The sequence below is a fragment of the Salarias fasciatus genome, chromosome 15, assembly GCF_902148845.1.
Source record: "Salarias fasciatus chromosome 15, fSalaFa1.1, whole genome shotgun sequence".
NCBI lineage: Eukaryota > Metazoa > Chordata > Actinopteri > Blenniiformes > Blenniidae > Salarias > Salarias fasciatus.
Genome location: NC_043759.1, coordinates 17977686 through 18003727, shown reverse-complemented (window position 1 = coordinate 18003727; position 26042 = coordinate 17977686). Strand labels below are relative to the sequence as shown.

Sequence of the window (26042 nt, the reverse complement as noted above, 5' to 3'; positions counted from 1 at the left end):
TGTTGTTGTTTTTACCGTGGATCGTCTTGGCTGTACGCTCATGTGCTTTGGAGTTGTGCTTAATGAAATAAGAGTGCAATCAGTGCTCTAAATCTAAGAGGCTCAAATGCAAGTCACTGATCTACGACTACACTACAGCTAGGGTTTCACAGAGAGCCCGACGGCGGCAGATTACAGCAGAACGGCCTCAGCTTTCAAGCCTTATTTTTTTCTTTCCTGAAAACGTTTTTTCCTCTTCATTCCCAGAGAGACAAACAAAACACTCATTCTTTATTCGGCGTGAAGCGTTTGGGGAGATCCTCTGAGCTTCAGACCGATCAACAAGAGGAACGACGCAGCGAGGATTCGGCAGAGGAGCGGCGGACCTGGGGAGACGTGGAGTTATTTCTGCTCCACAAACAGCAGAAGCTTGTCTTCCCTGTTTGCGTTGCGTCGGCTGGCGTACGCGCAATTATCCTGCAAATCAAAACCTTCAGAGGCCTTTTGGTTTGAAATCATTTTGCACTTTTTTCTTTTTCCGATTAAGCCTGAGAAACTCTGTTTCTTAGCATTCTGCAGGAAAAACACTCAGCTCGGGTGTTGATGCTAAAAAGCTGAAATAAAGAGCTTTAGTGGACAAAAATCTGAGCTGTCACTCTGAAAAACTTTCTTTTTTTTAACCCACTTTCCTTTAGAAAAAAAAATCTACATCAAGAGTTGGCTAAACTTTGTACAGCTTGTTCAGAATCGTTACATCAAATACGAAAACTCGCTTTTTCCTCCTAATTTGAGTATCGGAGTTCTTTTTTTTTTTTCTGGTTTGACATCCTTTCTTTTTTATTTTGAAACTCCCAGTCTGGCTCCTTCCCCCTCTCGTCTACCGGCAGGCCTCCTCTTTCATCTCCTTGTTCTTCCTCACTTCCTCGGCGTGTTTGTCCTGAACAGACGCACAGAAACAGGAGAATACATCTGCATTAATGAGGGAAACAGCAGCAGAGCGGCGAGACAAAAGCTCGGAGAACTCATAAAGATTTGATTATGCAAATGCAGCAGAGAGCGGAGAACTTTTTATGGGATCATGTAATATTCATTATTAGGCATGAAACTTGTGGGCAGAACAGTATTAAAACAGAATGATGGCTTTTGATAAGGTGCCTTAACTGAACTTTCAACAGTTTTAGATCTTAAAGGCATATTTTCTTATATTTTGGGGTATTTCAGTCAGGAAATAAATACCTTTACTGATATATATTAATTTTTTGGTAACACTTTGCTTGAAGCCCCCCTGCATAACACATTATAAGTACATTCATAAAGCATTATAATGCCATTATAACATGTGTAGCTGTAGTTATAAACATTCATAGATGATCACAATGCCAGGACCAAACCCTAACCCTAACCCTAACCCTAACCCTAACCTTAATCCTATGCTGTATACTGCTGTATAGTGAGTTATAAAGCATTGTGATCATGTATTAGTGTTTATAACTACTTATAATGTGTTATAAAGAGGGGCTTCAAGTAAAGTGTTACCAATTTTTTTTATAGAAATGAAATACAAAATGAACTATATTAGATTAAAAAAGTGGATTTGTGGGTGAAGATGAGGAGGCAGTACCTTCTCCTGCAGCCTCTCCAGCATGGCGGCCAGCAGAGCCTCCCGGTTCTCCTTGTTGGCCTCCATCTTCTGCTCCAGCTTCTCCTTGGCGTTCTTGATAAAGTTGTTGTTCTCTTCGAAGGCCTTCTGGATCACCTCCCGCTCGTGCTCCCTCTTCTCGGCCAGGTGCTTCAGCAGCTCGGCCTCCTGGCACTAGGGGGAGACAGAGAGCGTTAACGCACACTCCTCATTCCCAGTGTTTTTGATACACACTCCTTCTGCAAGCCCTTTGACCTCTGATCCTCAAGGAAACCATTTTCCTAACAGCACTGAGTCTCATTGTACAGAGCATCAAGATTGTGTAATTTGACACCAGCCTCATTTATCACTGGCTGCTGCTATGACGACAAAAACAGTGAAAGGGGTTTGTGATCATTTACTACATCCAGTCTGGGAAGAACCAGGGTTTTGTAATTTGACTCCAGCCTCATTAATCTGTTGTTTATAGTTACCTACAATAATCTGCAGCATGTGGCTCCTCAGCCGCGCTGCAAAGTGATCATTTTTATCTTCCGATCAGACTATTTTTAAAAAACACTCTTCTCTCAGTTCGGTATCAGTCTCTCACGATGTTCTAAATAATAAATATTCAACATCCTTTAAGGCTCCAAGTGAATTTTAGTTTGCTTGAAAAATGCAGACTCCTGCAGTGGGGTAAAGTTACCTATTGACCTCTGACCTCATCATATGGCTCATCTTACAAAACATATGTGCACGTCAAAGATGGATCGAAAGCTACTTTTTTTGTTTTTTTAAAGTGGAGTCAACGTGAAATATTTGCATGTCAACAGGTTATTCATCAAAACCTGTTCATTTGAATTTATTTAGTTTGACAGATAAGGTTAAAGTTGAGCTTCCACTCGCTGTGACCTTTGCTTCCGGAAATGTTTATTTATTGTTTTTAAGTTTCACTCTTGACCTTTTCTATATGAGATTTTCTTGATGTGAGAAAACTGCGCTAGCATGACGTTGCATTGAGCAGCGTTTGGCCGTAGCTGCTCTCTAAACTGAGCAATAATATCTCTGTCCTCACCTTTCCCCCCCCCTCCTCCCCCCCTCCTCCTCCCCCCTCCTCCGTCCTCTGCTTGATGAATATGAGCCATTGTGTTCCCGTCCTTGCTCGCCTGTCCTTGTACTTTCATGTCCCTCGTTTCATCCTCCCACCTCTCCTCCCTTTCCCCTCGGTCCAGTCTGCTGCTCCCTCCCAACTCTCTCCTTTCATCCGTTTCCACCTTTTTTTCTCCCCGGCTGATAAATCACACGGCCAACAAAGGGCCGTGGACCAGATGTCTGACAATGCCTGAGCTGGACGCAAATAGCCGGGGGGGGGGGGGGGCTGCAGTTGTGGCTGGATTCCTCGTGGTGGTGGAGACACCACATCCGCCGCCTCTGCCCCCTTCACCTTTCGCCTCTCCTCGGCCGCCTCCAGCTTCTTCTGGATCTCCTCCAGGGAAGGATCGCGGCGCTGCGGCATTGAGGTATTGAGTTCTGGCACGCCATCGAAGGACGGCGGCTTGAGGATGACCTCGAAGGCCTGGCCCGACGTTCGCTTGTTCAGCTCGATCACCTCCACGTCTTTGATGACGCACCAGCCCAGGTCCACCGCGTCTGTGGGACATTTATTAAAATCGGTTTACACACAGCTTGATCAATCAATAAACAGCCGTTTGGTGATTTTTTTTTTCCAACCTTCTGCCTTGTAGGTGGGCTGATCTGCAGTGCGTGGATTGAGGCAGGCGCAGAACAGAGACACCAGGGGGAGCTCTTTGACCTTCTCTTTGTAGGCTGAGGACACACACACACACACACAATTTGTTGAGTAAAAACTGGGCAGTGAATAAGCATTCAGTCCCCCATGATGCCCCGAGACCGGCCCGTCTCGAGCCGTTACGATAACCCATCAAATGTTGACAAGACGCATGACACAGGCGTTCGGTTCTGCTGAGCAGCGGAGAGGAAGCCAAAAAGGGCGGGGCGGGACGGTCAGGGGGGGTTTCTGCTGCCGCTGCATTTACCTGCCAGCGTCATCTTCTCACTGCGTATGCGACTCTCCGGGGATGCTGAAGATCCGACTCACTCTGCCAGGGAGATGCGACACAGACAGAAAGAAAGGGAGGGGTCGCGTGAATGGAGCAGCTTTAAAAAGGTCACACGGCGAGCGGCGAGGTGCAGGGACCGGGGAGATAATCAGCAAGGCGCACAACTGCAGAGCCTCTTGCAGTCACTGTTTGATCCAGCCGACATCAGAGAGGAGGGAAATGGATGCAGCACTTTTATCTGAGTAACCCAAAGTCAGTCTGACAGAAGCAATCACACAGATTTTATGACATTTTGACCCAAAGGGTCGCTCAGTCCGAAGGCAGTCGTTTTTTTTGTTTTGCCCTTCTTGAAATAATTCTTGTTTGGAGGTGACGGAACAAACTGAAAGGGTGTGAAGAAAAGCAAATGAACAAATCAATTAAAGACAAATGATCCTGTCTGCTCTGAGACCAACGGGGGGAATGCGAGAAAAGGCAGCATGGGGGGGAAAATAAAGGAGTGGCAGGCAGTAAAATCCTGCTGCAGCCAGACTTCTAACCAGCCGCTCGATGCATCAATGCAAATGCTGTGTGTGTCGATGTGGCGCTCACTGCAGCCACCTGGCCGGTCGTGCTGTGTTGAATGGGGGGAGCCGTGTTACGGCCACACCCTGCTTTCATGGCCTGAAGGATTTAGTGGTGGAATCACACCCCACAGCAGGAGACATGAGCTTCACCAGTGCGGTGTTTTGTGTATATTTGTTGCATCGGCTTCAAATTTTTAGTAAGATTTCACTTGTTAAATGAGAAGTACAGCACCAACGACTCCGGCAGTCAGCTGTTACCAGTCTGGGATTTACAAACTGCTCACTGCAGTGGGTCAACGAGGGCAAACATTTGGACAAAAACCAGGCAGCAAGAGGAGTCGGCTCAGAGCAGAGGGTGACCTCGCAAAAAAAATAACTGCTTTCGGTCGTTTGTTCACTGGGGATCGCGCTGAAAGAGTAGAGGACAAAAAAAAACTCCCACACCAGCTGAGGTCACTTGCTCTATAAGTGGCCATATTAAACAATCTCATTAAAATGAGCACATTTCTTTCAGGAGGTTTGGTCGGGTGGCAGAAGCTGGTGTAATGCTGTTTGTGGTGAATGGACTGTATTAATCCTCTCAAAGTGCTTTAAACTGTTTGCAACATGAACCCATTCTCACACACCAATGATGATGGATGCTATGAAAGGTTCTCAACCATCCGCCGGGAACACACTGACTCTCAGAGTACATGGACGATGGTCGGATGTTGGACTGAACCAGTAATCTTGTGATGGAAAGACAACCCGCTGCACCAGCTGATCCACAGCAGACCCCTTCGTAATGAGATCAGAATCAGTGTATCAGTAAATCAGATTTCTGAGGGAGCTCTGTTTTGTGTGACGGTTCTGCAAATACAAAAACAATGGTGGCACTGCCCAGCTGGTCGCTGTAGGAGACAAACCCGCTTTAAAGCATGATGTCGTTTCATCCTGATCATATTCTGAACATGTCAATGATTCTTTGATGTTTCAGTTCTGAAAGAAATGTGGATAGAAACACAAAAATCTCAATTATTTCAGCTGAAAAATTGTTAATGCAGATTGCACAAAGTGTTGATGTGACAGTGCAAAGCATTCTGGGACTGACTGGGAAGACTGGAAGCCATACCACAAGGTTTAGTTAGTGAAAACATGCATGCTAATAGATGCAGAAATGGTACATTCTGACATGTGAGAGGATAGGTTTAGTGGGAAAAAAAAGAAGCAGTAAATACAAACACTTTCACAATTTGCATAATTGTGCACAACAACAAGGGAAACTCTAGATTCTTAAGTGCAGTGGATCTAAGACCGCTGAACTAATGTTAGACTGCTCCACCATCAGCCTCAAGAGAAATCATGAAACTTCCCCTTTCAGTACATAAATAGAAAGCAGCTGTCTAAACATCCAAATTCAAACACTTCTTATCTTTCTGTTCAGCAAAGATCCAAGTGAAGCTCACATTTACTCAGAGAACTGGGAGAACGTCGTTCTTCCTCGCTCCTTGGCCTCCTGCGTGTTTTGCAGGAATGAATCACAACAGCAGCACAAACGGAACAAGCAGCAGTAAATTTCAGGCAAGTTGCAGGAAAGATATTGGGAAAGAATGGGGGGTGGTATAAATAACAAAGCCCAGCAGCAGCAGCAGCCTGTTACACCACCTGCTCAGAAAGAGCCTAAAACTGTGCTGCAATATGCTGCACAGGAGCAAACACGTCTCTGTGATGCACTGATTGTAGAATAGCAAGTCGCTTTTATCCACAAAACCTGTAAATATGCTGACTGGATATGGGTGCCGTCACATTTTGAATGGATCCGTCACCAGATCTCATCGCCACCTGCCATCACTCCATCCCCCCCGTCAGATGGTCTCATCCTCACCCAACCGATCGACATCTGACCGACTGCCTGAATCCATCCAGCAGGCATTCGAATCCCGTTCAGTGAAAAAAAAAACACCGCCGAATAAATACATCATATTCCATCGAGTTATCTAATGTGGACTCCATGAATTGCAGTTCGAGATTAAACCAATCAGCAAACACTCGAACGCCTTGATTGCTGCTGGAATACTTCTTGTTTGCTCGCAGGAGAATTTGATAATATGAGAATTCAAGAGGCTGCTGCACAGCTCATTGACCTGGTCTTAGTCCAGCGCGCTCACTAATTAAAGTTCCCGTCCCGGCTTTAATTAAACTCCCCAAAACACAACTCTGTTGATCAAGAATGTGTATTTAGGAAAACGCATGTGGTTCAGAGAAAAGCGGCCGGGTTTCCTCCAGTAGACCTGAGTGCTCCAACAGTGGCTGACTGCTTTTAAATGTCAGTATCTCAGAGGGGTAATGCGCTTCACGGACTTTTAATGTAGGAAGCAGAACCGTAACATGAGCTTGGGATGTGGCGTCGTCCCACCGAGCTCGTCAATACGAGGCCTATAAAACTCTGGATCTACTAAACGGGCATAAGTGACGTTACGTGCAGGGAAGCTGATCTAACAGGAGCCAAAGAGGACTGGATGTGATGAACGGACTGAAGAAACAGGCCTGACTTTGTGATCACCCCCCCAAATATTACATTTTAAGGTTTATTTTGGTGAAATGTGTTTGATTTCTTCATCTTACACCTCCGACTACCACATTTAATTCTGTGCTTGCGGGGCTTCTCATGGGAAACAGAAGGGATATCAGCAGATCGTTGCTGCATAAACAGGCCTAATGCGCACGGCGCCCCTCATGAATACTGCTGTTTGTTCATGGTGTGATTCTCAGTTGACCTGCAAAATGCATGCAAATGGAAAGCGCAATCGATTTCCACGAGCCTGCAATTTAGCAGGTTGAATACAGCGTCTTGGCAGACCGGGCCTCCGCGTCTGCCTCGATGCTTCCCCGCAGTCCCAAAGCAGAAATGCTCACCTACACAAAAAATTTTGCTGATTGCAAAAGTCTTTTCTCAACCCTGTTAGAAACAAATACACTCCTTATTTGGAGACGAATGGATTCTAGCTAATCAGCCTTGGTTGGAGGATCAGAGAACTCTTTTAATTTAATTGTTTGGTTGTCAGTAGAGGTTATCCACCTCTAGAGCATCTATAGTTTATCAGGTGGTCAGGTGGTGTGTGAGAGTGGGCGTGGCCAGACGCAGGTTCAGAAGCAGCCTGTTCTGAGGAGGGCTCCTCAGAGCCACTTTTCAGACCACTGAAACTCCGAACAAAGGATGAATTCGGCGCAAACAAACTTGATACTATATTTTTTGGGCTTCTGAGACCTACATGACGTGACCGAATGTGAGCTGACACATGCTGCTGATTTATCAGTTTGATGCATTTGCCTTCATATTTTTGGAATATTGAGCTGTGACAGATCATCTCTCTTATTTGTTTTTATTTTCGTCTTCTTTTTTTTGTCATTAAACTTATTAGCTTCCTCCACCGACACATCCAACATGGCGCAAAGACATTTCAGTTTGTGCCTGCGTGGGTTCAAATCCCCAGGCAACAGTGAGCAAACGCACTCAACCATGGAAACGATTGGGCAGATCGTTCAGGAGCAAAAAACCCTCATTTGATTATTCTTCAGTGATCACCCATTGAAGTGATGTGCGTGTGCAGAAGAACTGCGTAATATGCTGGTGGCGTGCAAGAAAAGTTGCCTTTCGCCCCGTTCAAACACCCAAAACGCAACACAAGTTTTTCCGTTTTCACAGTTTATCCTGCTACTTCCTCACAAATGCTGAGATAGATGCTGAGAGGTTTAGCAGTGCTGGAGGGTAAAACCAGACTGGCTGCTATTAGTCTTAGTTTAGGGTAAATTCAGCTAATTGCCCGGCGATCAGGTCATCAGTCTTCAGACTGACAGGACAGAGGGACGTCCAATATGTGATGTCACCGAGCTGAAACTGATCGGTGACATCAAATATTGGACGTCCCTCTGGTCTATGGTAATGACAGACAGACAGACAGACACACACACACACACACACACACACACACACACACACATCCATCCATCCAGAGGAGCAGTGAGCTGCAGAGTGAGAAGAGTGCACTAATGAGGGAAGCATGGAGGAGGAGGAGTGACACATCATTACATGGAGAAGCGCACGCTCACCTGACCACCCTGACATGGCTCCCTGTGGGGGCGGCACACACACACACACACACACACACACACACACACACACACACACACACAAACACACACACACACACACACATACGTGCATGCTAATCAGGCAGTAAACATACTGCTTGGCCATGCTGCTGGAATGCACAGCGCGCACACACACACACACACACACACACACACACACACACACACAGCTGCTTCTCATCTTGCGAAGCCACCCAGGTTGCAGATCAATGAGCTGCTTCCTGCAGCAGCGAAGACACTTCACCTCTTGTTTGTCGGTGGGAGTCGGCCTGTAAAAGTCTCGCTACACAGGAGAAACATTCAGGGTCATGTTGACGGGGAATTTCGCTGACAGCTACATCATAGCAAGGATTTTTTTTCCCCTCCACCTTCTTGCTACTGTTTTATGATATTCATGGAGTTCTTGTCCCGGGGGACGGCTGCCCTTCTTGTATACGCTGAAGGTGACATTTCTCACGTATGGAAATAAAGATACGGGAAGTATAGGAAAAAGCTGCCAATTCAGCAGTTACGAGTTCAGTTTTTGAGAAACATTTTGGGAATTCAGTTCAAAGCACCATCGAGCTAAAAATGAAGCTTGGGCTGGCTCGTAACTGACTAAATCCTCAGAACCTGAGTATTAGGTGTTTATCTGTGTCTCTGAATCATGTGTTTCATCTTACTGGGTTAAAAACATAAAAAATAAATCTCTTTTTTGGATTTTTTAGCTGTTCTGTGAACAGAAAAAAGTAAAGTTTGACAGTGAGTTTTATTGCAATGAATTGTCTTAGAAAGAAGAAAGTTATAATGCCTTATAGGGAATTTTGCAGTGTTTCAGTAGATTTTAGTGCTTTTAGTGGATTTTATGTATGTTGCAGAGATCAGAGTACAATGACAATGAACATATTCTATTCTATTCTTTTCCACTCTACTCTAAATATTGTTATTAAGATGTTTTAAGGGTCAAAAAACTGAAAAGTATCAAATTGAACTGATACATTTAAAGTAGTTGAATTGTCAGGCAGTTACAACAAGCAACACATTTTTATCATTGTAACAATGTTGTAGCTTTTTGCTGATTTCATTTTTTGTGACTTTTTGTTTGTTTTTTTTTTAATTAAGATTGCGTATTTCTTATTTGCATGTGATGGAGGGAAAAATTCTCCCAGCAGCCATCGTTTGCCTGATTTTTCTCCATTGTTCTTGCTGTAATCACAGCGGCCACTAGAGGGCGCCCTCTGCCCTAGAAGTAGTTTAAGAGGAAAGAAAAAGACATCTTAATAGCTTCCAAATGTTCCCATATCCAGTGTTTGCTGGACGGTTGGATGCCAGCATTTCTCTGAGATACTGGGCATCCCATGTGGAAAACGATCCAGTCACAGAACACATCTGAAATGAAGTGCGTGCTTCGCGAAGGTCTCACAAAACCACAAACACAACTCTTTTCTGTTCGGTCCCATGCTCGGAGTGGTTTTGTTTTCACCGGTGCCAACTGAGATATCACGTTTTCTACCAGTCGTCTGGTTTTAATTCTTCACACACAACACTGAGCTCTGATGCCCTCAGTCGCCTCAGTTAAAGTTTTTTTACTTTAGTACTTTTCCAAACCCAAACATGAGAAATAACGAACAAGTATAGAGTAATACTGTTTTAGTTTCGCCACATCAAAGCAGTGAATTTGTTCCATTGACTTTTTTTTAAATTTTCTAACTTCATTCTGAAGTTTCAAAATGTCTCAGATGTCAAGAACTTTGGAAAATATGTCAGATAACAGCTGCCTGTGGCATTTTTATGACACGTTTTGACCGAGGTACAGCATGATTGAATATTGATACCCTTTGCTTGTTAAACTCCAGGTTTTTGAGCTGAATGGTTCTTACAGACACTTCATGTGAAATGATCACTCAGGAAACTTTACAGATTGAACACCACTGCAGAGATCACACATATTCCTCTGTTCACACTGCTTCCCCCTCAGTCGTGCGCACACACACACACAACTCCCCCGTTTTCCTCCCACACACACACACACACACATACCCGCACGCACACACACCCATACACACACATACACGCACTTCTTTCCTCCACCATCTCCGTTCCCAAAAAAAGCAGAAACAAAGCCACAGAGACACATATGGAGGATCAATAATAGATGACGGTGGTTTTACAGTATTCAGTTACAGGGTACACTCAGTTCTCTCCGGCTTCACCTCAGCAGGTACCGCCGCATCGTCAGCATCCCGCCATCGCCCCGCTCCATGCAGGTGGAGCATCCATGCAGTGAAACTTAAGTGTGATGGAGACTCACCCCCCTCTGGCCCCTGTCTTCTCCTCGGCTGCTGATGGTGGTGGTGGTGGTGATGGTGGTGATGGACCGGTTCCCCCTGTCTGGCTGCACAGATTCAGGCGCCGGGCAACAGCATCAGCAACAGCATCAGCGCTGCCTCCATGACATCACCATGGAGACGCCTCATTGGTGCGAGGCACTGCCAGCATCCACGGCCCTCGTCCAATGGGCGCCGGCAGGAAGGATGCGGGGGGAGGGCCGTCGGCCCCTTTGTGCTGTACCGCAGGGTGGGAGGAGGGTGGGGGAGACTTTTATTACATGCTGCAGGAGTGTGTGACGGAGTGTGTGCACGAACGTACATCATGCATGAAAGAGAGTTCAGAGAAGTAAGGGTGGGAAATCAGAGAGTGTGTGTGTGTATGTGTGTGTGTGTGTGTGTGTGTGTGTGTGTGTGTGTGTGTGTGTGTGTGTGTGTGTGTGTCTGCCTCAGCAGGGGGGCTCAGTTAAAAAGCAGAGGACACTAAATTATTTAGATTTAAACTGTAAATACAGGAACGAGGAGGAGGTCTTTTGCAGCATGGTGCATGGTGCAGATCTCCACACATTACATCTGTCATCGCAGGAAGAGATGTATTCCTTATCCGTTCATTTTAAAGTATATTTTTAACACGTTTTCCAGCATCTACAGCAACAATTGTGTTAAAAAGCTTTCAGTGCATGCTTCAGATTTAAACCCCTTATTGTTGTGTTTTGATTGTTTCAGATGCTGTGCTTCAATCTGCAGTGTAGTGCTGGATGAAGGGTGTGCTGCCTGAACTGCATGTGAAAGAAAAAAAACAATAAATGTACGTGGGAGAGGATTGTTTGAAAACCCCAAATTGAAAGTCAAACATAGAAAATATCCAATAATAAAGTCTGCAAATGAAAGCTGTGGGGGGCCAGCTGCGTAAACGGATCTCTCCACAATAACAGCAGCGTTTCTGCTGAACCCCGAGCTGGTTTAGACCTACTTATCAAACGAGGTAAAAAGTGTAAAATCATACTGCGCTTTCTGCATTAAACTACAAGCATGAACTCTTCCACAAAACACATATAATACTTCATATTTATGAAACACAGTGTGCTTCATGAATACTGTGTAATTTGGACATGATCCTCAGCACAGTCTTTTAGTAGATGAACATTTTTGTGCAGATAAATGTCATATTGTATCCACTCAATGCTCGTATCAGGCTCTGTGTGTGATGATTTTACCCAAATAGCTCGACAATAGAGGAAAAAAACCACTGCAATGTTCACTTTGCTATGTTCATTAGGCTACTAAGGGAATAAAGCAAACTTACAAATCTCCATCATTTCTTGGGAGTTTTCATGAATAACAACATAATGTTACTTACAGTTAAGACATTTTTAGGGAATCTTAGTTCAGGATTACAGGGATGCTCCTTTTGAAAGAGCAGTAAATAAAATGGAAAGAAGAAAGACATCAGTTCTCTGTAATGCAGGATAAGAGGACAGCGGCGTACTTTCATTTACAATCAAATTTTTGGATTTAAAACCTCTAGCTAAAGTTTATGGAAAGATTTTAACTTTGTATTCCAGTACCTTTGATATCTCCATTTGAAAAACATTTCATAAAGTCACTTTACTATGACTGTTTGAAGATCAGTCAAAGAAGGACTTTACTCAGTAAATAAATCCTTTCCAGGTCCTTAGATATCACTGAACCTTTACATCACTCTTCCAATCAATAAACTATTGAACCAGCCTGACAATCCTTACATGGATGAACAAGCAGGTCTTTTCCAGAATGTCCAGCGTCTGCCTCACTTACTGAAACTTTACAAAGCTTTATATGAAGATACCTAACAGGTAAATACAGAAGGCAGTCAGAAGGTGTGGATAGCTTCACTGCTTAGATTGGAACTTTGTTATTTATGATCACAATTAGTCGACAACTAAAGGTACCTAAAAAGTCTAATAATAAACTTTATTATTGGTCCCAAACCTAGTGTTAAATGCATTTTAATAAAGGCATTTTGTTTGGTTTACTGGAGATGATAAAGGTTTTTTCTCCTCAGAGAACAGATAGCAGATCCCTCCATTAGACCCTGCAAATTTGAAGTGTTCTGCCACACCCTGTGAGCCATACTGGAATATGTGACACTAAAATATGAGAAAAATGATACAAATAAAGCCAAGTGGCAAGGATAAGTTAAGAGCAGGAGAAAAGACAAAAAGCCAGGACCCGAGGTGTGTAAAGAGCTGTGATGTTGATGGTCATTGATCTTGTATTCAGCTCACACAGCCTGCATGATGTCACCATGCTGAGAGCGAGAAAAGAGGAAGGCATGAGGGCACATTAGGGTGTGTCCCTGTCGCTCTCCTCCTCCTCCTCCTCCTCCTCCTCCTCCTCCTCCTCTTCCTCCTCTATACTCTTGCCGGTAAGTGCACGTGTGACACTAAGCATCACACACATACTGGAAATGAGATCATCACGGAGAGAGAAGACAGTGAGGAGTTAGAGGGGGGTGCAGAAGGAGGAGAAAGGAGGAGGTGGAAAGAAAAAAAAAAGATCAAACAGATTATTCTAGTGAGGAACAAAGATAAGAGGGAGGACCGCAGCAGAAGGAAAAAAAATACATGACAAGGGAGTGAGGGAAGACCGAGTGAAGGAGGGGAGCGGAGCGGGAACACCCATGGGAGATAAGAAGAATGCTGGTCGGGAGCTGGGTGAAGGATTGCAGGTATTAGAACACATGATAGCAGCTGAATTCCAGGATGAGGGGAAAGACTGTGGAAATGAAAGTGTGAGATCTCTGCAGGCCGGCACACGAAGAAGAAGTAGCAGAAAGCAGATGGAGCTGCACCACATGTTCGGCTGAAGCAGAGTGTTAAATGGGGTTAAATGCGCCACACCTAAGATTCAACTTAAACAAAAGCCCGGCCGTCCAGGACCTCGTGGTCTGGAAACAGACGTAAACAACAAGAGAGCCCTGATCTAAAATCTGACATCATCCTCTCAACGTCTCCGGATGAAATCATCCCTCCTAACCACTGCTTCCACTCACTCAGCCCAGTGTGTGTGTGTGTGTGTTTATGTGTGTGTGCAACCTGGAAGTCCAAATCAAACGAAAATGTCTTTTTCTGTCGCAGGTTTCATGATGATTCCATGTCTAGTGTCTCAGACGTCAGGTGGTGGATGATGCAGTGAAATCTCCACATGCCTGGAGAGCAGTCATCAGGTTCACACAGACCCAGGAGGCTGCGTGCTGATCCCATCGTAGCCGGCGCACATGTTTAACAAATACAGGAAATGAATTATTTCAGTTAGTTTGGTGATTATAAAACCTTTTGTTGTGTATTTCTCACACAGCTGTGCTCTTCTCTACATTTCCATCACAGTTTTTTTAAACTGAAAGGCCTCCCTTTGATCTCTAGCTTCCATGTAGTGAGGTCTCTCATCCGAAGTTGGGAACCACTACACTTGATCACACAGAATCCGTTGATGTGTTTCTAAAAGGCTCTGAAGCCTGTGTCGATAATGTTGAGAATGCTGTCTGCATATATTGTCACCACCATAAAGAGTTGTGCGAGTGGACCGAACTGGCTGTATGCTCGCGCAGGTGTCCATTCAAGGACAATTAGATTAATGTAGAAGCACTCTGCAGTGATGTGATTGAGGCTGAAGGGCTTTTACGAGCATCGATTCTGACAGGCGGGGTCTGATATCAAGGGGAAACAAAGCCGCTGCAACCGCCGAACGAGAAGTCATCCATTTCCCCCCGAACTGCAGAAGATTTCTGGAGTTCAGCTCAGCAGAGAGGTGGATAAATCCAGCCTGCATCAACAGAGCAGGGAGGTGACAGTTTGACACAATACATCGACTCTCCTGGTGACAGAGGCCGCCGTGCCCTGCAGAGTTGTCGTGACCTGGTTCGCCGTGCGGACTTTTGTGGTTCTGCATGTCGCACTTGTCAAGCAGAGACGGTCTGTCTGGAACTGTCTGTTACCATGGAAACCAGCAGCCCAGAACTTCAGTGACAAAGAAGTGAACGACTGTGAGAAAAAGGAAGTGAGGGGGGGCATTCTTGACAATCGGTGCATCTGGAAGCCGGGAGAGAGAGGAGGTTGTAGGGATCATAAGAGTTAGGTGACTTTATTTGTCAACAGGTAAATTTCTTCTGGATCAATCAACTCACATTGAAAAATATGCAGCATTCTTGGAAAATGTCCGATGACATATGATACAGTTTCAGCCCTGGGGTCTTCCTCCACCCAGCTGTTCATAAAAAGATACCGATCTCTCGTTCATTTCAGAGCTAATCATTTTTTCGGAAATATTTGAGGCACCGCCGGAGTATTGGTGTTTTGAATCTTGGATGTTATCAGAAGTTACATTTACTTCCAGCAGGAAACAGTCAGTCAGTGGGGAGAAGTCTTTCATTTCCTGTGCAGGTCTGACGTTCCTGGATTTCTACTGACCTCCTGAACTCTGAGCAGAAACAGCTGATCGCTGAAAAAAGAAAGTGAGGGAGGAAGTACACTCTGTGATTAACATGATTTATATTATGAAGCAACGTATCTAATAGAATATACAGCCATTACATCTGTTTTTGACTGAAGACTCAAAGAACACCTGACCAGAAATAAAAAGCTGCACAGCAGAATTTAAACAGAATGTCTATCAGTACCATGTCTGTGGACTTGTTGGTTTTGTGTAGGTACTTTTTTTTCTAATTATCTATAATGTGATGTCTTTTTTTCAAGAATGAAAACAGGATGTGTGATTCAGAAGCCTTCCCACAAGCAGCAGCTGTGTTGTGCTGTTTTAGTATATCATTTTTGAAATTATGAAAAGCTTTTAGAAAAACAGTGAGGTATTTTATTGTGAGGAACAGAGAAGAAGCCCTCAGCCCAGTTAAAGACCCCGGCCTTGTTGAAAACTTTGTCCTGCAGAGTCTCGACTGTATTGTGCCATCTTCTGGCCAAACCCCGCCAGGATTTTCTCACCGTCAAGTGTGTGAGAACAGCCATGAAGTGATCTGACCTGCTGCTTCACCCTTAACACTTTAAATATATCAGATATTGACATTTGTAGGGATTCCTTTGTGTTTTCACCCTCAGAGTGTGTGGAGGTGGAGGTGTGTGTGTGTGTGTGTTCTCTCTGATGGTTTTATTGGAGGCTCTCTATTGTTTATGTGGTGCAGATGCTGAGCGCCGGCCTGATGTGTGCTCAGAGGTCAGAGTGTAAAACGAGAGCTCTGCTGCGACGGGGCGGGTCGGCGGGGACGACAGAGTGGATTTAAAGCTTTCCTCTGAGCGCCACTTCCTTTGTTTCTGAACGTGAGACTCGGAGTTTTACTGCATTAACAGATTGGGAGTCCTGTGGCGAGGAGACACAGATTGATGCTGCTTTCATGCAGATTGTGCTGCAGAATGAGCATCAGACCAGACGAGGCACAAGAACAATGAAACCGAATGAGACTAAAGAAAATTAAACAAGGAGGGATAATCTGCTTCAGCAAGCTCAACTTAGCTTTAACAGTCTTAGAAACAAACACTGTGAAATGCAATGAAATTATGAATAAGTGCAAAATAAACCACAATAGCACAGTGTTTCACAACTGAGATTTTAAAAACATCAAAACACGTTTTTCCATGTCATTAACTGTTGACCAGGTACAGCGTCCCATACCGTCACGCAGTTATTCAAAAAGTGGCATAAAACTGACCAAAATCTGACTTAATTCATAATCTCTTGTTAAAAAGAGATAGTTTGCCTGCTTTAAATCTATAAGGAGCACTCAAAGACGAGAGAGATAGTTGAAGGTAAAGTTGCCTCAGTGAGCGTTGACGTGTTTGAGAAGCAGTTGATTCTGGTGCGTTCGGACTTTCATTCCCACTTTGCGCCTCTCGATGGTGAGATGAGTCACTGATGTGTTTAACTTTCCTCCAACGTGAGAAGAAACGCTCCATCACTCAGATTTGCCATTATCTTTAAAATCAATGTTGTAATTGTAAAAGGTGAGACGTGAGTTTAGTTCACTGTACCTTTAAACGGCTCAGACAGTTTCCAAAACAAGCGGAATGGAGCTGCAGCGTGGAGGAGGGGAGGCCTGCTGGCTGAGAGGTGAGCTCCAGACTGGAGGCTTGTTTGTATCTCATGGCTGACATGTATCCTCTGTGGGTTCTGAAACCTTGAAATGCCCCCGAGCGCTGCAAAGCGCCCCCCAACACACACATATACACACACACACACACACGGCTACAAGCAGAGACATCAGTGTGTTTGACAAACGACTCTTCGTCTCCTTCCCGCTGACTAATTGGCGTTATTTAAACCAGTTGTCAGTGCTGAAGCGAAAAAACAAACAAGAAGACTTTCAGATCAACAGAAACATTTCTCGAAGTTTTGTTCAGCCTCACCTGAGACATCTGACCCAGATCAACAGCTGAAATATACAAAGCCCCAAACTTTTGAGTCACGCTGATCTGCGAGAGCTCGTCATGTGAAACAGCCTGTCTTTCGTCTCGTTAAAAATCAATCCGCTTAAAGAAAAGCTTGCATTCGCAGGAGAAACCCAAGAACCAAATGAGTGCATTTTAAATGCAATTAAGGGGTTATTTCATCCAGGATTTCAACCCTGGACTGAGTTTGAACTTCCGGTCCTCTGGACTATTGAGGCTGACTATTTTCTGAAAGGAAATCTGTCTGTTTTCAGTTCAGGCAGACTTTCTCTCTCTGCTGGAACCACTCAAGCCTCCACTTCATGAGGCCTCACTGGCTGACGTATCAGTAATCCAGGGGTCTCCGACTCAGAAGAGCTGCTGGCAGAACCGTCTCATGGAGAGGGCATGTCGGTGTTCAGGAAGCACAAGAACTGCTGAATTGTTTCTCAGATTGTGTTGTTTGATAAATAAGAAACTGTGAGAACATGTGAAGCACACACGTAACACTTGGATCTGATTAGGAACATTTCAAATGTTTAACCCAGTCCTGAGTGATCGCAGAGTGGGAATGTTCCAGCTTCAGAGCTGACACGTGGAGTTTCCCACACAGAATACGAGAAGCTGTGGAAATCGCCGAGAAGCAACTCAGCAAGGCGCGTAAATGAGAAGTACCGACTCTCCATGATGCCTTTGATCATCAACCACATGCCTTTGTAATTTCCCTGAATAAAACCAGACTTCATTAACCTTTCCAGAAATAAAACCTGCAGTAAATCCAAATGTGTGGAGGGGGAAATGTGCGAACGATCTTGACTGTACAAGCTTAATGTATGTGTTGGTATGTTTGCATGATGACGATATCATCTGTTATTTTCCTGCTTTGTGAACATTCCTAAATGGTGGCTTCCAGGTGCATGAATGCACCGTTGTTTCCTCAATTTCTGATTATTTCCTGAAAAAAAAAAAATTCATAGCTGTGGATAAATCTGCTGTAACTGGTACATAAAACTGGTTTTATTCTGTGCTGACTCTATCTGTGCTCTATCACCCTCTGCTGCCTGGAAAACGGATGACTCTATTTTCCTCCGCCTGCTTCTTACTCCATTATAGATTCACTGATGTGACCTTAATGCTTGAACAACATCCGCAGCGGGGAAAAGAAATGTCCTGACCTCACGGCGATTACACACAATCATGGATTCATTAGAGAAACACTGGTCATTTCAAACTGGCTGAAGTCATCGGTTTACAGTAAACTTTCCTCACTGAAAAGTGTATGATGGCGATTTTCCACTAGTATATCGCAATGTCATCGGTTTCATGGCACACGCATAATTTCGCTTCAAAAAAATGAATGAAGAGCATGTTAAAGAGGTTCAAAAAAGAACTAAACAGGATATTAAAAACTCAACAAAGCAATGTTGAAAACTTCTTAAAAGTACAATTGAATCACCTTGAACACTAAGAAAAAAAGCAATGTGGTTGTGTAACCGTTCAATAAATGCAGTAAAAACTGTAAAGTGCCACATATTCAGAGGAAAAATAAATCCCAGAAGCGTGCGATTATAATATCAGTGAAATGTTCAAAAATGCTGCACTTGTGCTTTTTATTTTGAGTGCATTGGATTTTCATCCGAACATCTGATTCATCTAAAGAGAAAACATAAAACTCTTCAAATGCAAATGTGGTTAAAACCGAATCAAAGCAGGTTCTCTTAGCCTGGAGCTGAATCCACATGAAAAGCGTGAGGACCACTGCTGCAGCGAGCTGCTTCTAATCTGAATCCGTCCTGGATGTTGGTGCAGACGGAGAGAAAAGTGACCCACTTACCCATCAAGTGCACCATCAGGTACCCATCATGGCCATATGGAGACCAGACAGAGTCCAAAACTTCTAAGAATTCACAAATAAATCAGTTCTAATGTTCTTCGTTGAGGAAGCAGAGACGTGTGATTCCAGTACAAGATCTAGATTCTCTGCAGTCTAAATCCATAAGATATGTCTGAAGTTCTGAAAGTTTCATCTGCAAAATACAATCTGCAGGTGAAAAGACTCACTGGTTTGTTGGTGAATTTGAAAGCAGAGAAACCTCAGCTGGAAATCACACACAGCTGTGACTGCAGGTACTGTTCTGCCTCCTTACAGGCGGCGGCTGCCGTCATGATGAGCTCTGGCTGTCTCTCTCTTCGTCCGGCTTGTTTATGCAGCTCGATATCTCAGCAGCAACATGAGATTTCTTCTGCCATGTTCTTTCTTTTGATGAAGTGCATTAAAATCAGCCTTGAACATTCAAGCATCCACATTAGTGCCCCACCTTTACAGGGTCCTGTGTAAATATGACCATCAAATAAAAAGACTGGTGCGTGGAGGTGCACTCTCCTGCTTTCTGTTCCTCCACATTACTTTAAATGTCAGGCCTGTTTATTTGATGAAAGCGCCCTGGAGGTGAGCCACGGTTCAGTGGGAGAAACTGGACGGGGGCTCCTGCAGCGTGTCGGGGTCTCGGGCTGTAACTGTCTGTGGTGGCTGGTGCTCAGCGGGGTTATCACTCCAACAACAGCTTCAGACCGGAAACCCGGGCAGTAAGGCCGGCCGTCAAACAGAAGCACCTGAAAGAGGAAACTCTGGTCCAAGAATACAGATTAATGTGAGAGTAAGTTCAGTGAAGTGCAGGGAGAAGAAGCCAGGGGGTCGAAATAGCCCTCCACCGTCACCCGGACCATGTCCCAGATGAAGGATCTGTTAAACCTGGAGGTTTGGGTGAACTGGAGATCCTCCACAATGGAATCATAAACATTGTAACTGAGCTCCTTAGCACCTTTTTGTTTTTTTATAAAAAAGAAAATGAACTCGCATTAATAAATCTTGTATATTCATGCATGTAAATGCAATCAAGGTTATTAATCAAACAGCTTTTAAACTAAATGAAAATAAAGATGATTTTCTCTGCTCAGTTAAACAAAATTGTGTTTTTCTTCGGCACTGAATACTTTCATCCCTTTTTTTTTTTTCCAAAACTTGCTGTGATGCATTGGAGAAATCTGATTTGCTGTTTACATTCTCTCTAACGGGACAATAAATCTGGTTACACCATTTCCTCTGCTCTGATTATAGTTATATAGTTACAGTCTTGTAGGATTGAACTAATACAATCAAAATTTTTGCATAATCCAATTTTAACTCAATCAGATGACGTACAGTCCCTGTAACCACTGCTGCTGTCTCGTGGCTGGAGTGATAACTTAAATTGCAGAGTGATGGATCAATGCTGCAGGTGAGGGAGGGTCCGTACCGCCACATCAGAGGCTACAGACTGCTCTGTCAAGCGTTAACACTAAACAAACATCTTGTCTAACATCTATTCTTGTTAAGTGGCCTGTTAAATTCAGTGCTGGTATTGATGTGTATTGAGAGATACGTAATGAGGCCGATCGGTTCAGAACCGAAGAATCAAAACGTCCCACAGAGAAAGAAACGCTTGTTCTCCGCTTTGCTGCCTTGACACAGTCGAGCTGTCCTTAAACAGCGGGGAGTGAGAGAGGGGAGGGACAGAGGGACAAAGGCTCAGACTCTGAAAACCACCACAGAACACACACACACACACACACACACACACACACACACACACACACACACACACACACACACACACACACACACACACACACACTCCCGGACCCGTCACCTGTTTAATGAACGACTGCACCCTCCCTTCACTGTAACAAAGAAATATTTGCAGCACACAATTAGAAACAGATCCAGGTGGTGACTTGCTGAACTAACAGTGACCTTTGACCCCATTCAACATGTCCTCGGTGGGACGCTCCAGATCTTCGCTTCGTGAGATTGAGCGTGTGTTTGGAGGCTACTGTCAAGGTCCATTGAGGAGCATCGGACCTGAAATCCTGAGCAAGCGGTGGAAAGTGCTCCTGTTACACAAATAGCAAGCTGAGAAATACAAAGTAACTGTGTGTGCGTGTGCATGTGTGTGCATGGACCTTATCTGCATCTAATGCGATACACTGCACAAACTCAAGCCGATCAGTGTAGTGACAGCTCGGTCTCTTGCAAACAGGGCTTTTTGTCTACTCCAGAAGTGTCAAACATAAGGCCCGGGGGCCAAAAAACAGAACAGCAAGAGGCTCCAATCAGGCCCACCAAACCACCAAGCAAAAACATTTCAAAGAAATCATTAATTTCTTTGCCATTATAACAAGAATTCTCGCAAAGCTTTTTTTTTTCCACCAAAAGACTTGATGAAAAGGTGTAACTTTTTGTTAAAATTATTGACAACGGAGATATTTTCATCATGTGTACTGTGTGTCACAACAACAAAACTTATCTGCCTGACCCACTCAGTGTGAAATTCGACTGTATGTGGTCTCTGAATTAACACATGTCTTCAAGAAGAGCAGTTTTATTTCAATCAGCTTGTTTGACACACCTTCTTCTTTTAAATGTGCTGCTACTGTAGGAAACCAAGCACATGTCAAAATGTTTCACGCAGATGTTGTAAATGTTGAAAAAAATAGTGTGAAAAACACCCCAAAAATATTTCAAAGAACGCAGACAATCCCCCTCTGTGTCTGTCTTCTTTCATGATTCTTCACTCCGAGCCGGGGATGATGAGGGAATACAGGAAACGAGGATCTGAGCTTTCCTTTGTGTTTTTCTGCTCCGGGCCGAGAAGCTGCTCCATTTTTAGATGCAATCATATTTCCATCAATTAAACAATTGTGTGAGAATCTGCAGGCCAAAATCAACATGTTCCGCATCTCCTGTGCAGATCAGACTGTTTCACTTCTCTTCAGCCATGTGGTTTGGATCTGTCATGTATCTACCGCTCTCTGCTACATGGCGCACGCCAAGCATTCAAAAACTGATCCGAACAGGGGAAGAAACACTTAGAGGGAACCGTTTACAAACGAGATAAAAACCATTATCTGTCATCCTCCGAGCAGATGGCCTCCTCTGGGACAGTAATGATATTAAAGGCGAACAGGAAGAGCAGTTAAAGGTGTCAGAAGCGTTCCGAGGAGCCGCGAGATTCAAAGGAGTGAGGTGAAGGGGTCTGAACGGGCCATTTTACATTAGTTCAGCCTGATCACGGGGGGAGCAAACCCAGATGTACGCCTGTAGGAAAGTGAATCCTGTGATCCGGGGGGCCCGGCGGCCGACCGGCCCGAACTCGTAAAGCGGGCCCAGACCTCTGCCACGCCTTTGATCGCCTCACACCTCCAATAAGTACCTCCCATCCATCACGGCTTTAAAGGGCCGCTCGGAGATCTGATGATCCGCCGCGTTCCTGCTGCGTTTCATCACGGGTTCTCAAAAAAAAAAAAAACCTCAGGCTTCTCAGAATCTGCTCGGGCACAAAAACACTGAGTGACAAGGAGCAGTAAGTCGCTGCCAGAAAAAAACATTACTGATCAATAGAAAGACAAAGAGGTCGATCAGAGAGAGCGATCACATGACTTTTCAGAACGTAAAGCCTCTCAGAAAGGAAAACCTGAGGAAGGAGACCAAACGCACAGAAATAACACTGACAAACACAAACAGGCGGAAAATGACAAACAGGAATAAAAACAATGAAGTAAAAGAAAAATGTGGAAGAGTTCAAGTTAAAGAACTTCACTGAAAGGACAGAAAAGTCTTCAGGCTGGTTTTTAAAGGTCTTTTTCGGAGCGTTTGGTAACAAACTGAAAGTTTGACAAAAGGTTGTCAAACACAAGAAGATTTGAATATTTGCAGAAAAGAAATATTAAATGCATTTGTTTGGGTTGCTGTGATGTGAAACACTTGATGTAATTTCTGATCCAAGTAAAACTACAGCTGCTGTACTTGATTTGTTTTCATGATAAGTTGTTATTCTTGCTCCATTATTTATTATTCATTGATTTTTTTAAAATATTTTTTTGTGGGTTGAGCAGCTGCTGTGATGACAAATGACACATTTTTCTAAAAATAGTAAATAAAGTGGAAATATCTACATTTTAAAATGAGACAAAAAACAGACAGATGTAAGTGTTGATTTTTACTGAGCTGCGATTGAAGTTACTGCACCAGCAGACTCATGTCACATCATTTTTTTCTTAACAGGAACTAGTTTTTATCTTTCAAACAAAGTAGTTGATGAGATGTTTTCTCACCATCAAACAAACACTATTTCTTTTCAAAACATCACATAAACTCAGGGGCGCAGTCAAAATACAGATATTTGGCTCTACATTGTTGGCCAGATATGATCCGCATGAGTTAAACTGGAGAATAAACATTACAAGACGAGTACTTTTTTCAAAATACATGTGACATTTTGCGAGTTTAGTCATGTTCTAAATAGGTTTTTCAACATTTATTCAGTGTATTGCACTTAAAATTTCCAAAAGTACAATGAAAAGTGTTTGACTCGTTTATTTGAATTCCACATTTTGCTTTTTTTTTTTAAATTGCTAAGTTAAGAAAACAGTTTTTGATAAAAACCACATTTTGTTGGAGAATGCTAGTATCATGATGAGACAAGAGGATTGTGAAACATCTGGTGAGAATTTAAACTGTTCTGAGACCTTTTAAAACTGTCAAATATAACGGAATTTTATCCAGTTATACACTTTCCAAGACATTTTTTCTTTCATATAAATGGCATTTAATTGCGTTTAAGGAAAAAGCAGAAGTTTAAATATCAATAATAAGGTCAAACTGTTTGAATTAATCATTACTTAAATCTTTGTCCAATGAAAGTTAACGTTTTTAGCTTTCAGTAACTTGAACCATGGAGTTATTTTAACATAATTACTATTTTTTTTTCTCAGCACTGCTCAACTGAATGAAGCTGAGGTGACGACTGGAGCAGATGCCCCATCTGAGGGACTTCTTATTTATAATGTCAGTGGTTGAATTGATTGTTCTTCTATCTCCTGTGAAACTAATAATCTGTGGATTTTCAGTTCTGCTTGTTTCCTTGCAGGTTTCAGTGAAAAGTGGGTGGAAAATGTTTGTAACTGTCCTTGTTTCAATAAAAGTGTGTAAGCTGCTATGAAGTGTCATTAAGAAATCCCCCCTGACCCCCCGACCCCCCTCCTTGTACCTGCTGGGGTCAGAGCTGCTGTTTCCCCCGGGGGCCGGTTTGAGAGCAGGAAGGACGGAGGCGTTCCTCCTGCTCTCTGCCTCTCCCTCTCTCCTCCCGCCTTAAATCACGGCGGCGGGGTCTGCAGGGGGCAGAGGGGAACATAAAACACGGCGCTCTGACATGCATGGAAGCCTGTGACAGCGGCGCTCAGCGCAGGAGGGCCCGGCCGGGACACGCGCACATGAATAAATGGATGAGGGACGGATGGATGGACACCCTGAACTGGAGCTCACCTCCTCCGACTGCGACACGTGTTTCGGCAAAATAAGGAACGTGAGAGCGGCCCGTTAGTCCCGCTTTCTTCTGTGTCTCTGTACAGCTGCGAGGCAGCGAAGGCCCGAATTCAGATAATATTCCTAATGCAATTACAAACCTCCATAATGGTGCTTGGCAGTGGCTCCAGAAAGCAGTTAGAAATAATACGATTGATAATTTCCCCTGATATGATGTCAAATGCTGGGATAAACCTTTCCATCTGTTTCCCTGTGAGAAATAACACACAGTAATGGGAGAGATCTGGTTTGAATCACCTTCAAATGAACCAGAAGCTCTTTCCTGAACCGTCCTCATCGTGTCCGCCTCCAAGCTTTTGTTTTGAAAAGCAGGTAATTAGATTCTCACCGGCAGCCCTTTTTTAAGCAGGCAGTTAAGAACAGATAGGGCGATGAACCAGGCCGGGGCAGCGTTCGTATGAGTGTGTGTGTAAAGCCAGAGCCAGATCAGCGTCATATGGCACCAACAAACACGAGAAAACCAAAAGCAAAGACACAAGATTACTGGTAATAAAAAATCTATAAAGCCAATCCAATCAGATTAACTTGGTCCACATAACCAAGGCTACTAACGGATTTCATTAAAATGAGTAGCATATTTTTTTTTCCTGTATTCTATTTGTTTAGAACTATTTTGCTATTTTGTTCATGTTTTCTCTGCAATGTTTTCTAAAACCCGCCCAGTGTTGATGAACAGCAGTCCATCGTTTTATCAACCTGTCCAGCGCTTTTGTTTCCAGCCTGTTGAGTTCAAAACAGAACTGAATGAAGGGAAACAGTGAGCGGCTGCAGAGGACGAAGAGCTGCTTACACAGTGACTTCCTCTGATGCACCGCAGGACAACATGAGAGCTGGAATCAGGTGGACGGATCATAAACGGAGCTGTGAGTCGAACAGTAAAGACACAAAGACAGGTCACATCATGGGGTATTTCCAAATGAGTCTTAAAGGTAAATATCCAGTGATGTTTCACATCTTTCATTCATTTTTAACCTTTCCTCTGTTCTCAAGAGAAGTCTGCCATAATATACGCTTTGTTCTTCCCGTTTCCACACTGATGATCACTTTCAGCCAAAGCAAAACAACACTTGTGTTCTTAAACCCTAAAAAGTGACTTATGGGAGATTTGAGGCTTTCGCCGGACAGCGGTCGTAACTACCGGGTGACCGTTGCCCCCCTCGGCTCAGGATTATGGCTGTTAGTCAATCTGCCACCGGGGAGGCTCAGAGGAAGTGTGGAGTGATTATACGGCACCACAGAGGGCATGCCACAAACTGGACTTTACTGGGTGAAAGCAAGGGTGTGTGTGTGTGTGGTAAATTAACTCCTGTCTTCTTCCACTGAGCCTCGGGGCTAAACCGCGTTACTGCTGACCTCCACAGCTCCTGGAACTCGTCCGCTCAGTGTGTGAGCCCTTCTAAATATTACCCACATTCTCCTATCTGTGCAGACTTGCACAGCTCCATTCATTGATTGGCTGCAGGCCGCTGACTGACTGTGACAAACAGACGACACATACGATCCACCATGCCCGGCGATCGACGGT

The 26042-nt window shown here is 44.0% G+C and overlaps 1 protein-coding gene and 1 long non-coding RNA gene across 2 annotated transcripts; both read right to left on the bottom strand.

The window, feature by feature from the left end:
- Positions 1-8: 8 nt before the first annotated feature.
- Positions 9-25834, bottom strand: LOC115401998 (uncharacterized). Its single transcript, XR_003933058.1, has 4 exons — positions 25822-25834; positions 24169-24172; positions 5593-5597; positions 9-200 (listed from the first exon to the last, which is right to left on the bottom strand). It is a non-coding gene; the product is annotated as an uncharacterized LOC115401998 (long non-coding RNA).
- stmn4 (stathmin-like 4) lies at positions 792-10799 on the bottom strand. Its single transcript, XM_030110405.1, has 6 exons — positions 10666-10799; positions 3655-3717; positions 3329-3424; positions 3042-3247; positions 1601-1792; positions 792-916 (listed from the first exon to the last, which is right to left on the bottom strand). Exons 2-6 carry the CDS (start codon positions 3665-3667, stop codon positions 857-859), a joined length of 567 nt encoding a protein of 188 aa, XP_029966265.1. The 5' UTR covers positions 3668-3717; positions 10666-10799; the 3' UTR covers positions 792-856.
- Positions 25835-26042: the final 208 nt, after the last annotated feature.